The sequence below is a fragment of the Chiloscyllium punctatum genome, chromosome 4 (assembly GCF_047496795.1).
Source record: "Chiloscyllium punctatum isolate Juve2018m chromosome 4, sChiPun1.3, whole genome shotgun sequence".
Classification (NCBI taxonomy): Eukaryota; Metazoa; Chordata; class Chondrichthyes; order Orectolobiformes; family Hemiscylliidae; genus Chiloscyllium; species Chiloscyllium punctatum.
This window is the reverse complement of record NC_092742.1, coordinates 50,542,972-50,558,128: the sequence shown is the minus strand read 5'-3', so window position 1 is coordinate 50,558,128 and position 15,157 is coordinate 50,542,972. Positions and strand designations below refer to the sequence as shown.

Here is a 15,157-nt window from a genome sequence, read left to right as displayed (position 1 = left end):
GATGGTGATATACTTTCAAGTCAGATTGGCGTACGGCTTGGAGAATTTGAAGATGGTACTGTTCCCATACGTATGATGCCCTTGTCCTTTTGGGTGCTACGTATCAGGGTTTGGAATGTGCTGTAACAGCAGTCTTGCTGAATTCCTACTGTGCATCTTTTAGCAGGTAAACCCCGTGGCCATTGGTGGTTAAGGGAGGCAGTGTTCAAGGTCGGGATGGGGTGCCAGTTCAGTGGGCTGCTTTGTCCTGAATGGTGTTGAGCTTCTTGGCTATTGCTGGTGATGCAGAATATTCCATCAAACTGACTTGTGTTTTGTAGATGGTCGACATGCACAGGCGAATTGGGAAGTAAGTTACTTGCCGCAGAATTCCTAGCTTCTGACTTGTTCATGTAGCCACAATGTGGCTCATTTGTTGAGTTTCTGGTCAGTGGGAAACCTATGACATTGATAGTAGAAGATTCAGTGACCGTAATGTAATTGCATATCAAAGAGTGATTGTTAGATTCTCTCTTGTTGTGAGATTTTCTGTTACTTGTGTACTGTTAATCTTATTTGTCAATTTAGCCACCCAAGCTCGTTTGAATATGGATTGGTACAGTGCCTGAGGAGTCGCAAATGGTGTTGAACATTATGCAATCAGTGAAAATCTCCACTTCTTATTAAGCACTGGAGGAATGTTATTGATGAAGCAACTGAAGATGGTCTCAAGAATTCTGTTGACTACAAGATTATATATTGTGAAATGTGTTTCAGTTTCTTTGGCCTGGATGTTACCAGACAGATTACTGTTCAGTAAAATCAGCATTAATATCAAACTTTTGAAGAATAAAGTGTCCTAAGGAGCTTTAGAGCAGTGTAATCATGCAAATCTTGACACAAAGCCATAAAAGGTACAGCTTGGTCAAATAGGTAGATTTTAAGCAGTTAAAGAAGGAAAGAGTTTGAGGAAAGGTATTTCGGAACTTAGGGTCTTGGCAGTGGCAGGTATGGTGGCTAATGTACTGATAGAGGTAAGTTTTCCTGAGAGGCCAGAATTAGAGAATCTCAAATATCTGAAAGTTATGGAGGATAATGCAGAAATGGGAAGGGATGCTCCTCTAGAAGCATCTAAAAGAAGGATGAGAATTTTCAAAAGGGAGAATTGTGAGCGAACGTAGGCTAGTGAGTACGAGAATAATGGAGACAAAGGTGTTGAGTTAGGATACAAGCAAGAGCGTTTTGGATAACCTTCGGATTAGAAGGTAGCCATAGCCTAGCCAGATCCACTTTGAAACAGTCAAGTGCAGAGATAACAAAGTTTCAGCAGCAGATAAGTCGCTGAGGCAGGAACAGAGCTGGGTCATATGGTGGAGGTCGAAGTAGTCAGTCTTGGTGATTGTGGCAATATATGGTTGAAAGCTCAACTCGGGTTCAGAAATGATGCTAAGTGTCTGAAAAGACTGATTCAATCTTAGATAGTTGCCAAGAGAAAGAGGGTATCTGTGTTTATGGAATGGGATTTTCTGCTGGGATTCTCAAGGCCAGAAGGGCAAGGTTATGAAGAGGTTGAAAAGAAGGCTAAAGCTTTCAGACAGGAAATTCCACTGCCACCTCCCTGCTTTTTGAGCAAATATTTCTTCCAGTTTCCTTTTCAATGAAAGAAAAATCAAAATAACTGCTTCTTAAGCACTCCTCTTCTCCATCTGACTATCTTTTGAGAATGGCTAGGTCGAGACCTGAGAAGGAAAGCCATGTGGCTAATTGCATGTAGTTATCTCACAGTTGACCCATATTGTTTTTGTTTCAAAATCTTTTATATGAAAAGGCTAAATTTGCGAGTTGTGTTAAGTCTGTGTTATTTGATTTCTGATAGGACATCGAAATAATCTTCAGCAACATCCTAGATATTCACGAACTGACTGTAAAACTGCTTGGATTAATGGAGGATACTGTTGAGATGACAGATGAAAGAAGCCCTCATCCATTTGTTGGCAGCTGCTTTGAAGATCTAGCAGAGGTACTGTGCAATAGTGATTTCAGTTGGCATACAGTGATGCTAGACTATAAGACTTTCGAACAGAAGAATAAAGCTTTTTATGTTTTCTTCCAATGTGCTTTGGAAGATCTCTTAATTAAATATGAAAAATATAGCCTAAATGTTGGCATTTGCCTTCAACGTTCAGGTGCTATTGTCGACTTACCTGTAAGCAAAACCCGTAAGCAAAACAAATGCGGATAAGACTTGCTAAATCCTGAACATGTTATATGTTTAATTTTTTAATATGACTCCTTCTTGTAGAGAGGAAAAAATATTTTAATTTCTTTTAGTTGAAAGGGAAATATTAATACTTTATAACAAATAAGTGGTGAATAGAATTTTGCTAAGATTAAAAATTTGCAATCTTCACTTCTTTCTCAAGATAGCTTCAGTTCTAAGAAAAGATATCAAAACACTGAGACTGCTGTCATGGTGTTGCATATATTCAGCTGGAAGAATGTTAGAATAGTTAGGTGGTGATGTTTGAGCAGTGTAGACTCGATGAGCCAATGAGCCACTTTCCATGCCATAGATCTCTGTGACTCTAATTTTCAGAATAGTATTTGTAACAAACAGCACATTTATTATATTAAACTTGCAAATAAATTAACAGCTTTTGAAGCAAAGTCAGCTATGTAGAATATGCGAAACAAAGTAAACTATTTTTTTGTGTGCAGGAGCAAGTATTTGACCCATATGAGTTGTGTGCACAAGACATTCTCTCACCACAGTTTCATGTGCATTTCAGCAATTTAATGTCCAGGTCAGCAGTAGCCTTGTACTTTCAGGTAAGTAGTTTTTCACAAAGCATTTTGTTAGTTAGTAGGGGCTAGTTAGCTCAGTTGGCTGGGATACCATTTTAGGATGCAGAGTGACACCAAAGCATGGATTCAATTCTCACACCAGCTGAGGTTACCATGAAGGACTCTCTTTCTCAAACTCTCCCTTCACCTGAGTTGTGGTGACTCTCAGTTTAAATCCATACCTATCATCTCTCGCTAATGACAGAGCAGCCTTATAGCTTGGTAAGACTATGGTGTCTTCATTTATCTTGCTAGTACACTTCTTGAGTACTTCTTTTTTGACGGAGCTTTTCATCTTTCAGTCATGATGTTTGCAAACACATCAATGCAAAGGGAAATAATATTTTCAACTGTACGTGAAGAAAATGCCGATTGATTGGAAAGATTGGTAAAGACACTGCCATGGAGAACACACAAGTTAGATGATGATTATGATTACTGTGCCACTTTCATTTAATATAAACCATGCAGGCTGACTCTGGTCACTACAAAGCTGAAAAAAAAATCCTCCATGTCACTGAGGAGGCATCAGACCAATTCACATCCAACAAACTGCCCAGAAAGCTCTGACACTTTGAAAGCTGTGACAAATTTCCTCCACAGCAGCTGAGAGAACCCATAACAGTCTAAAATGAACAATGTCACAAGAAATAAATGCACCCATAGTACATTTTTAAAAAAAAGTCAGTTTACCCTGTCGTCCAATGTTAAAGATATGTTAAAAATTTCCAGGATTCAGATGTACACCTTTGCCTGAACTCATCAATTATTCTTTGGATGTCAGTCTTACCTACCTGTGTGGCAGGTTTCCTTAAAATCTGTCCATTAGCTTATGGGATATATTATCTACAGTGAAACACCAGGATGGAGAAACATTACTTCTGACCACCTTCAGTGACAGGGAAAGCCAAGTAAGCTGGTTATCCTCTATACCCTTTCCATACGTTACTTTTCTCCCAAAGAGTCTTACTAAAAGATGCAGTTATCCAGAACTAAACCAGAATAGTATTCTTCTTAAGCAAAATAACCATGAAGATGTGATATGGACATTTACATATTTCAGGCACAGTGGAACTAAATGTATGAATATTTGGTTCAACATTAATAATTTGCATATTTTCACTGTACAAAGATAAATAAATGAATGCAGTTTAAAAATGTTTGTGTGAATTCTTGATGATGAATGTGGTACTGCGATTTATTATTTTGTTTATCTTGGCTTTTTCAAGCGTTATGTATTGATTAATCAATTAGAACACACTGTGGAATTAGGATTTGAGACACCCTGACATATCTTCAAGTGGTTTAGCAGTGTTTATAGCAGCAGATTGTCCTTCTTCATAGTTCAATAAGAAAGTTTGATGTGAAGAACAGGACTCCTCACTCAAACACTGAGTTGGTCAGTTGGCGTACTTAAATTGTCAATTGATGTGTTGGAAAACCAGGCATCTTTTTCATCGGTTTAAGAGGGTAGTGGGTAAGTGCACATGGAGAGCATGCTAAGGAGCTCTATGACCAAGGGAGGCTTTCACTGATTTCTCACTACACTCTAAAACCTGGCCAGCTGTGCCATACTCAGCAAGACATTCCAGACTTCCAGACGTCCATTCAACTTTTGAATCTTTATGAATGGTTTTCTTTGCTGTGGTGGACTGCTTACAGTCCCAGCAGTAGCCACAGCCACAGCATTTCTTGGGTGCAGGATTCCCTTACATTTGGGGGTAGAAGTCCCATCCTAACAGCCCAGCAACTGTAAGTTTGGCCTAGGGCAATCTTGCCAAGTGAAGACAGGCTTGTCTCTGAAGTTGGGTCAGCTGAAGCAGCCAGTATGGATTGGCATCAAAACTGCACCCTTTTATTGTCATGAGCTGCCATATTCCAGGATTTATAGATTTTAATGACATTTTGGCAACTGCTGAGAGAAGTTCAATGTATAAGGAGTGGATATAGTGTATACAGGTGTGTTGGAGGTTAGTGTGGCACTTCGTTAAGGGAACACTGGTACAGGGTGAGTGTTTCGTGTGGTAGTTAAATGGGTGAAACTTTCTGGTAGCTTGGGGTGGGTCTGCTTTGATTGGGAGTGAGGGATCAGTCGGTGGAAACTGGGTGTGGAATGGGAGTGTTCGCAGTGTTTGAGGCTGCTCTGGTCTGGGGATATCAGTTTTATAGTTAGCCATGAGTTGGAATGTGTTTTAATTCCTCTGAACTTGGTGCTTAATAACTGTTAGGGTATGTAAATTGAAAGCATCAACAGTCTCCAAATTTGAGGATTTGGGATTTTTTTCAGAATACTCCAGATACTGGGTAATTGCCCATCAGAAGTTTCAACTTCCTGAGCAATTATTACATAGTTAGTGCATTGAGACTTTCATATGGTTCCAGTACGCGTGTTCAGAGCATGTCTGGTCTCTGACCATTCAGAGACCAGATTATTTGAGGCAATCTGTAGTTTTTCTGTCTATTGTGGAAGTCTAGTATTTTAACTAACATACTGCTCCAAAACATTTGCTGTACGTATGCTGTATGAGAATTGCATTTTGTATTTGTGAGATTATATCATCAACTTCTTACTTTAAGGTAAAAGCAATCAAGATAAAGCATTATCTTAAATATTTAATTTCATCAGCACTACAAGCACATTATTTTTATACAAAACTGGTGTAATTTTTGTAAAAACTCATTTGCTTTTGGACTCTTATAATATTACATGATTCTCTCATTATTTGTTACAATCTAATTGTAGTATATTGTGAACTGTCTAGTACTAGTTATGTTTTTTTAATTTCTAGTCTATTGCTGAAGGTTTCAAAGAAGCTGTTCAATATGTACTTCCACAACTACTGCTAGTCCCAATATATCATTGTTTGCATTACTTCGATCTGTTGCAGGTAAGACATTCTGAATTATTGTATCTGAAGTGTGTGAATTGATATAAAATAGGAAAACAAATAATTTTTCCTTTCTTTTATGTCATGTATAATAGTGTGGTTTTCATATACTTCGCAATGTATTTTTGTAAATAGTAACTATGCAGTTGGACTTTGGTGTCAAGTTCAGTGATATGCATTGCCACCTTCTGACAATCTTCTATTTCAAGCCCGATGTAATCTCCCTTTTGAATGAAAAGATTACATTTGAATATGTCAAATACTATTTATTTGCAAATGCCTTTTTTTCCAGTTTTAAATAAATAGTTTCTAAAGTAGACTTAGAACATAGAACATAGAACATAGAACATTACAGTGCAGTACAGGCCCTTCGACCCTCGATGTTGCGCCGCCCTGTCATACTAATCTGAAGCCCATCCCACCTACATTATCCCATGTACATCCATATGCCTGTCCAATGAAGACTTAAATGCACTTAAACTTGGCGAATCTACTACTATTGCAGGCAAAGCATTCTATATCCTTACTTCTCTCTGAGTAAAGAAACTCCCTCTGACATCTGTCTTATACCTATCTCCCCTCACTTTAAAGTTGTGTCCCCTCGTGTTTGCCGTCCCCATACTTGGAAAAAAGCTGTCCACCCTATCTAACCCTCTGATTATCCTGTATGTCTCTATTAAGTCATCTCTCAATCTTCTTCTCTCTAACGAGAACAGCCTCAAGGCTCTCAGCCTTTCCTCGTAAGACACTCCTTCCATACCAGGCAACATCCTAGTAAATCTCCTCTGCGCCCTTTCTAAAACTTCCACATCCTTCTTATAATGAACTGTACACAATACTCCAAGTGTGGCCGTACCAGAGTTTTCTACAGCTGCATCATAACCTCCTGGTTCCGGAACTCAATCCCTCTATTAATAAATGCCAAAACACTGTATGCCTTCTTAACAACCCTGTCAACCTGGGTGGCAACTTTCAGGGATCTGTGTACATGGACACCGAGATCTCTCTGCTCATCTGCACTCCCAAGAATCTTACCATTAACCCAGTACTTTGCATTCCGATTACTCCGTCCAAAGTGTATCACCTCTCACTTGTCCACATTAAACTCCATTTGCCACCTCTCAGCTCAGCTCTGCATCCTATCTATGTCTCTTTGCAACCTACTACATCCTTCATCACTATCCACAACTCCACTGACCTTAGTGTCGTCTGCAAATTTACTAGCCCACCCTTCTAAGCCCTCATCCAGGTCATTTATAAAAATGACAAACAGCAGTGGACCCAACACAGACCTTGTGGTACGCTGCTAGTAACTGGACACCAAGATGAACATGTTCCATCAACTACAACCCTCTGTTTTCTTTCAGCAAGCCAATTACTGATCCAAACTGCTATGTCTCCCACAATCCCATTCCGCTGCATTTTGTATAATAGCCTACTGTGGGGAACCTTATCAAATGTCTTACTGAAATCCATATACACCGCATCAACCGGTTTACTCTCATCTACCTGTTTGGTTACTTTGTCAAAAAACTCAATAAGATTCGTTAGGCATGACCTACCCTTCACAAAACCGTGCTGACTGTCCTTGATCAGATTATTCTTTTCTAGATGGTTATAAATCCTATCTCTTATAGCCTTTTCCAACACTTTACCAACAACTGAAGTGAGACTCACTGGTCTGTAATTACCAGGGTTGTCTCTACTACCCTTTTTGAACAAGGGAACCACATTTGCTATCCTCCAGTCCTCCAACACTATTCCTGTAGACAATGATGATTTGAAGATCAATGCCAAAGGCTCGGCAATCTCTTCCCTTGCTTCGCAGAGGATCCTTTGATAGATCCCATCCTGCCCAGGGGACTTGTCTCTTTTCACACTCTACAGTATTTCGAATACCTCTTCCTTGTGAACCTCAATCCCTTCTAGTCTAGATGCAAGTATCTCTGTATCTTCCTCGCCAACATTCTCATTTCCTATAGTGAACACTGTCGAAAAATATTTAGTGCTTCCCCTATCTCCTGTGACTCCACACACAACTTCCCACTATTATCCTTGATTGGCCCTAATTTAACTCTCGTCATTCTTTTATTCCTGACATACCGATGGAAAGCCTTAGGATTAACCCTGATCCTATCCGGCAACAACTTCTCATGTCTCCTCCTGGCTCTTCTGAGCTCTCTTTTTAGGTCTTTCCTGACTTCCTTGTAACCCTCAAGCGCCCTGATTTTTCACATTTTGTCCTAACATAAGCTGTCTTCTTCTTCTCGACCAGGGATTCCACTTCCTTAGTAAACCACGGCTTATGCGTTCTATATCTTCCTCCCTGCCTGACAGGTACATACTTATCTAGGACACACAGGAGCTTTTCCTTGAATAAGCTCCACATTTTTAATGTGCTCATCCCCTGCAGTTTCCTTCCCCATTCTACGCTTCCTAAGTCTTTCCTAATTGCATCGTAATTTCCCTTCCCCCCCCCCCCCCCCCCGCTGTAACTCTTGCTTGGTGTAGTACACCTATCCCTTTCCATCACTAAAGTAAACCTGACAGAATTGTGATTGCTGTCTCCAAAGTGCTCACCTACTTCCAAATCTAACACCTGTCCAGGCTTGTTACCCAGTACTAAATCTAAAGTGGCTTCGCCCCTTGTAGGCCTGTCTACATACTGTGTCAGGAAGCCCTCCTGTGCACACTGGACAAAAACTAACCCATCTATAGTACTCTTACTGTCGTGATCCCAGTCAATATTTGGTTAGTTGAAGTCCCCCCCCATGACAACTACCCTGCCCCTCTCACTCCTATCGAGAATCATCTTTGCCATCCTTTCCTCGACATCTCTGGGACTATTCAGAGGCCTATAGAAAACTCCCAGCATGGTGACTTCTCCTTTCCTGTTTCTAACCTCAGCCCATATTACCTCAGTTAACGAGTCCCCAAACATCCTTTCTCGATGATTAGATTTTAATTAGTAAAAGACATATACATGGTGCTGTTAATCTGTTAAGTAAAAAAAATTATGAACTTAAAATGATTAAGCGAATTTTATTCTAGTCTGAAACGAACACCGAAAATATTGGAACACTCAACAACTTGACAGTATCTGTTGGTAGAGAAACGTGAGCTAATCTGGTTGATCACTTTTTGATTTTTGCATAATCTACTCTGAACAGGCACTTTGAGTTGCATAAGTATTTTTGAAGTTGCCAGTTGATAAGTTTGATGCCTCTTTTCCACCAGACTACTGAAGACATTTTATCACTTCTCAGTAATTCATGGGTTTTGCTTTTGTTCTTATATCCTCAGTTCCTCTTTTTTTTGCAGAATGTAAATGTTTCTGGATTATGCTTTGTGCCCATAAACAGACTGTACAGCTAAATATACGATTTCAGAAAGATATTTATGTGCATCTGCACGCATGCATTTTCTTAAAGGAGATGATGTGTGTAATTTATGTTGCAGCTTTTTAATTGCTGAATGGTTGCATGCACATAGCTTAGAGGGAACATTGCCTCAACTGTCTGGCATCAACTGTCTGTTTTTTTCCTACAGGTATTTTTGCACTTTGTCTAGATGGCTATTGTATAGTCAGGTTGATGAATTTTATCAAGCAAGTATCCAGATATTACTGTAAATAAATTTCTTATGAAGCTGTATTTTTCTTTTCAGAAAATGAGCAATCAATAAGTGCAATCACTTACCCGTTTACCCATGGTCGAGAGTCATAGAACATAGAAAAGTACAGCACAGAACAGGCCATTTGGCCTACGATGTTGTGCCAAGGTTTAATCTATTTCACTCATTATCTTGTATACCTCGATCAGGTCTCCTCTCTTTCTCCTTCTCTCCAGAGAGAAAAGTCCGAGCTCACTCAACCTATCTTCATAAAGCAAGCCCTCCAGTCCAGGCAGCATCCTGGTAAACCTTCTTTGCACCCTGTCCAAAGCCTCTGTATCTTTCCTACAGTAAGGCGACCAAAACTGGACACAATATTCCAAGTGTGGTCTCACCAGGGACTTGTAGAGCTGTAGCAAAACCTCGCGGCTCTTAAACTCGATCCCCCTGTTAATGAAAACCAAAACACCATATGCTTTCTTAATAACCCTATCCACTTGAGTGCGAACTTTGAGGAGTCTATGTACTTGCACACCTAGATCCCTCTGTTCCTCCACACTGCCACGAATCCTGTCTTTAATCCTATATTCAGCATTTGGGTTCAACCTTCCAAAATGCACCACTTCACATTTATCCAGGTTGAACTCCATCTGCCATTTCTCAGCCCAGCTCTGCATCCTGTCTGTGACGTGCTGCAGCCTGCAGTAGCCCTCAATGCTATTGATGACACCTCCAATCTTTGTGTCATCTGCAAATTTACTAACCCACGCCTCAACCTCCTCATCCAAGTCATTTATAAAAACTACAAAAAGTAGAGGCCCAAGAACAGAGCCCTGTTGGACCTCACTCAACACTGGCCTACAGGCAGAATACTTTTCCATCTAACAACCACCTTCTGCCTTCTGTCAGCCAGCCAATTCTGAATCCAGATAGCCAAATCTCCCTGTATCCCATACTTCCTGGCTTTATGAATGAGCCTACCAGGGGGAACCTTATCAAATGCCTTGCTGAAGTCCATATGCACCACATCCTCTGCTTGACCTTCGTCGACCTGTCTAGTCACCTCCTCAAAGAACTCAATAAGATTTGTGAGGCATGACCTGCCCCTCACAAAGCCCTGCTGACTGCCTTTAATCACGATGTTTTGCCAAATAGTCATAAATCCTATCCCTCAGAATTCTTTCCACCACTTCGTTGACCACAGACGTAAGACTGACTGGTCTGTAATTGCCAGGGATTTCACTATCACCCTTCTTGAAAAGAGGAACAACATGCGCCTCCTTCCAATCCTCTGGTACGACTCCCGTGGAGAATGAGGAGGCAAATATCCTCGCCAGTGGCTTAGCAACTTCCTTTCTCGCTTCCCGGAGCAGCCTAGGATAAATCTGGTCTGGCCCTGGGGACTTATCAATCTTAATGTTTTCCAAATTTTCCAGTACATTAACTTCATTAATCTTGATCTGGTCAAGACTATATCCCAGCTCCTCAAAGTTTTCATTCGCAACAAGTTCCCTTTCCTTGGTGAAAACTGAAACAAAAACTCATTTAGGGCTTCCCCTATCTGCTCAGACTCCACACACAAGTTCCCTCCACTATCCCTGATATCGGTGCTTCCTTCTCCCTGATCATTCTCTTATTCCTCATGTATGAGTAAAATGCCTTTGGGTTCTCCCTAATCCTTCCTGCCAAGCCTTTTTCGTGCCCTCACCTGGCTCTCCTCAGTCCATTTCTGAGATCCTTTCTAGCAAGCCTGTAATCCTCTAAAGCTGTGCTAGAGGCTTACTTCCTCCACTTTACATAAGATGCCTTCTTCCTTTTGACGAGAAGCTCCTCTGTTCTCGTCATCCAAGGTTCCTTAATCTTTCCCCTTCTTACCTGTCTCAGAGGAACAAATTCACAAAATTGGAGAAAGAGAGTCACTTAAGGCCCAACTCCCTGATCAATGCCTGAACAATATGGGCTTTTGATTCAATAGAGAGAACTTAAACCAACTGAGTGTTGGAAATTACAGAGGAGGTTGAGATTTAGAAGTGCAGAAATTGACAGCTTTTTGCAATCCTACCTCTAATCCACCAACTTCTGTGTTTAACTGCAACATGTTAGGCTGCATATGAGCAAGTCATCTTCAAATAGGTGACATAGCAATTTATGATCTGGCTCTCAAAGGGCTAATGTAAGGGGCTACTGAAATTTCTTGTATATACGTGGACTTCCACAAGCTCACCAAAGCTAAGTGAAATCATAGTTGTAATTAAATAGGTTGAAGAAATGGCAGTATTGAAACCTCACAGCTGCTTCCCTGCCGAATTGTGCGCAAGACATTTACTCAGTACTATTTCTGGGAGTTCTTAATTAGTGATTCCTATTACCCTAGGAGGTGGTTGTCCCTACTTAAGAAGTTTGTATGTTTGATCCTCACTTTGCGTTTGAGATTTGTGCCGCGGTGCAGAGTCTCTTCATTTGAGGAGGAACATTGTGTGGCCATTGCACCACCAGTAATATATGTTGCTGCCTGGGAAACTCAGCATGTCTCTCTGGCAATTGCTTGTTAAGCCCACTATGCCTCTTTTCTTCCCTTCACACACTCCTCTCTATAGAAGTCCTGTAAAGAACCAGGGATCTCTTTCACAATCACCAATTTCTCAGATTTAAGTTTTAACCATTTGAGACTGCCACTTGCAAAGCTAGAAAGCAAATGTTAGCCAGATTGGAAAGAGGTGCATATTATTAAAGTTTATAAAATGCTCATAAAGGAAACAAGATAATTAAAAAGATAATTAAAATTAAAATTTAGATAATTAAAATTCAGTATGTGCATATACATCTAGTGCAGTACAAATTCTTCACAGTTCCTCTTAAAAGAATCAACAGGTGTAGAGGCTGGCAGCCAGATCACTGCTGTGACTGCTGAGCTACCCTTGGCCAATATCCACTGGGATTTGGAGCCCTGGAGGATGTCTACAAAGTCTGCAAAGTTATGTGGAGTCTGAGTCAGCCATTGGGACAGGAAGCAGCACTTGACTAGAGAACCTGAGTGGGTAGCTGAGGTGGGGGATGAAGAGGGAGGATATCAGGAGATAGTCATGGAACTGAAGATAGCCTCGTCATCCCAGCTGATTAAAAATTTGATTCTCGTCTTAATCCTTCAATAACTCTTATAACTCATTATTGCATAGGATTAACAGTTTAATGGATTCTCAATTTTTTTCTGACTTATAACATGTGCCTTATATTTCATGGTCATTAGACATAGGGAAACTTAATTACAAACAGACCCTTGTATTCAGGGACCAGTGACGTCATTTTGAAAGATTTACAGTGATTTGTGTCTTCTGTTGTAAAGTATAAGCAACGTTTGTAAGTAGGGTTTATTTAATTAAAAATTCATTGTTTGTTATTTGCATCATTTTAGAGTGCCACATATGCTGACAAGAACTATCATATTTTATAGCTGTCTGTTGACTGGCTTTCATAGTTTTATCTTTGTGTTCTCGTGTTTTACTGCCGCTTATTTTTCCCCATGAGCATAATATTAGTCAAGCAGCAGTTTTCTTTATCGATACAGGAAGGTACAGTCATGTGGTCACTAGCTTCTGTAAAATGTTAAAAATGCCTTTAAAGGGATTATTTCAATGTTTTTGTTTTTACACTGTTAGATACCTGTGTTAGTTTTACTCCAAACCTTCAATGCTTTTGTGTAAAATTGTAGCAACTAGAGGAGCGAAGTGAAGATGAAGAAGACAGAGAGTGTTTGAAACAAGCCATTACCACTTTGCTGAATCTTCAGTGTAGTATGGAACGTATCTGCAACAAGCACCTACCTAAACGCAGGGCAGGGTAAGCTAAATCATTTTAGTATTTCCACTCTTGCATATGAACCATTTTGGTTGAGTGACCACAATTATCTTCATTCAGAAGACTTCACATTGCACTAAAATAGTAGATATTCCAATTTTTAAAATGTATTTTGAACTTGAATTACCTCCTTATTTTTATTATTGGGTGTCATTTTTAACATGTACACGTAAGTCGAATGTTTTAGTTACATGAACAGGAATGTCAATTGTAGATGCCATTCCTTTTAATGAATTTGTTATTACTGATATTCCCAAAATAAGAAAAGCCTGCTTGGATATTGAAAGCAAAGGAGAATACTATTTGGATCTTTCTAAATGTTAAATGATGATCAAAGCCTTAGTTAATTTTATGAACAGAAAGGATAAAGAAAATCATACAGTTCATCATTCAAACTGCAACTCTAATTCAGCACAGAATTGGCAAATCAAAAGTCTTTACAGGCTGTAGATTGTCTCAAGATCTTTGTCAGTGTAAGTCTGCCCCTAGTAGAAAGTGTCCTTAACCAACATGAAGTTGTATTTAGTCATTTGTCTCACCGAGACATTGGATGGTTAGTGTGGGATGAGGAACAAGTCATAAGATGTAGTATTCAGAGGAACCATAAACCTATTGATAGGATAGAGTCGGATGAGTTTTACTCTGCATTAAACCGTATTCTTCTTGTAACTGCTTAATATTTACTCAAGTGAAAAATCTTTTCCAGTTCCCAACACTGATATCTTGATAGTGTTTAATGTACTTTTGTGAATGATTTCTTTTGTAATTATTTTCTTTGAATCCTTCCAATAAAAATCATGCAAATAGCTTAGCTTTTTCTCTTGCTGGATTGTTTGTTATGTAAAGGAGTGTAATGATATTTGACTTTCTCTATTATGTAGTCAGCCTTTACCTCGCCTCTACAACCACCAGATAAGAAGTAAACACCTTGCCATCAAGAAAATGAATGAAATCCAGAAAAACATTGATGGATGGGAAGGTAAAGATATTGGACAGTGCTGCAATGAATTTATAATGGAAGGAACACTAACACGTGTAGGAGCAAAGCATGAGAGGCACATCTTTCTTTTTGATGGATTAATGATCAGTTGCAGGATCAACCATGGACAGTCCCGGTTACCTGGTTGTAGCAACGTCGAATATCGCCTCAAAGAAAAGTTTCTAATGCGAAAAGTGAAAATCATTGACAAAGATAACTTTGGTGAATGCAAGCATGCATTTGAAATCCTCTCCAAGGATGAGAACAGTGTAATATTTGCTGCCAGATCTGTAGAAGATAAAAACAACTGGATGGCAGCTTTGATTTCACTTCAGTATCGGAGTACATTGGAGCGAATGTTAGACTCCGTTCTTTTACATGAGGAGAAGGAGCAACCACTGAGACTCCCCAGTCCAGATGTATATAACTTTGCAGAAGAAGATTCTGAAGAGAACATAGTATTTGAAGAAAGTGTACAAGCTAAATCTGGAATACCAATTATAAAAGGAGGAAGTGTGCTAAAACTGATTGAGAGGCTGACATATCACATGTATGCAGGTAAATGTCTGGCTGAACAGATGGAACTTCTCTTTAAAATTTTAATGGCTTTCATGTTAGCCATTTTAATAATTTGCCTACAAGATGCACTTTTAATCAACTCTGTTGCACAATATAGTATTGATCAAGGTGTTTTGACAAGCCAGTTTAAAAATGAGTTGCACATCAAAATAAATGAATGTGCAGTAAGGAAGAATGTATTTATTCAGCATTTAAATGTTCTATTTTTCTGAAGTTGGCTGGAAATGTCTTTTCTTGAATAAATTTCTGGCATGGTGGTCTTATGTGGGTTGGCAGCTATGCCACTGAATTGAAGCTAATTTTTAATTACCTGAATTATTTTAATTATCGCACACATAGAAACAGAGTATCAATTTGTTTGACACATAGGTAAAACAAAATAAAAAGCTAGCCTTGTACACCTGTCACAAAGGGCTCTCAA

At 39.5% G+C, this 15,157-nt stretch overlaps 1 protein-coding gene across 2 annotated transcripts in view; it reads left to right on the top strand.

Moving 5' to 3' along the window:
* sos2 (son of sevenless homolog 2 (Drosophila)) overlaps window positions 1–15,157 on the top strand; it is a 98,275-nt gene that overhangs the window by 42,466 nt on the left and 40,652 nt on the right. For both annotated transcript variants that reach the window (XM_072568665.1, XM_072568664.1), the window contains exons 6-10: window positions 1,856–1,999; window positions 2,698–2,808; window positions 5,613–5,711; window positions 13,033–13,160; window positions 14,060–14,715. In XM_072568665.1, the coding sequence (XP_072424766.1) occupies window positions 1,856–1,999; window positions 2,698–2,808; window positions 5,613–5,711; window positions 13,033–13,160; window positions 14,060–14,715 (1,138 nt within the window). The remainder of the gene's footprint in view (window positions 1–1,855; window positions 2,000–2,697; window positions 2,809–5,612; window positions 5,712–13,032; window positions 13,161–14,059; window positions 14,716–15,157) is intronic.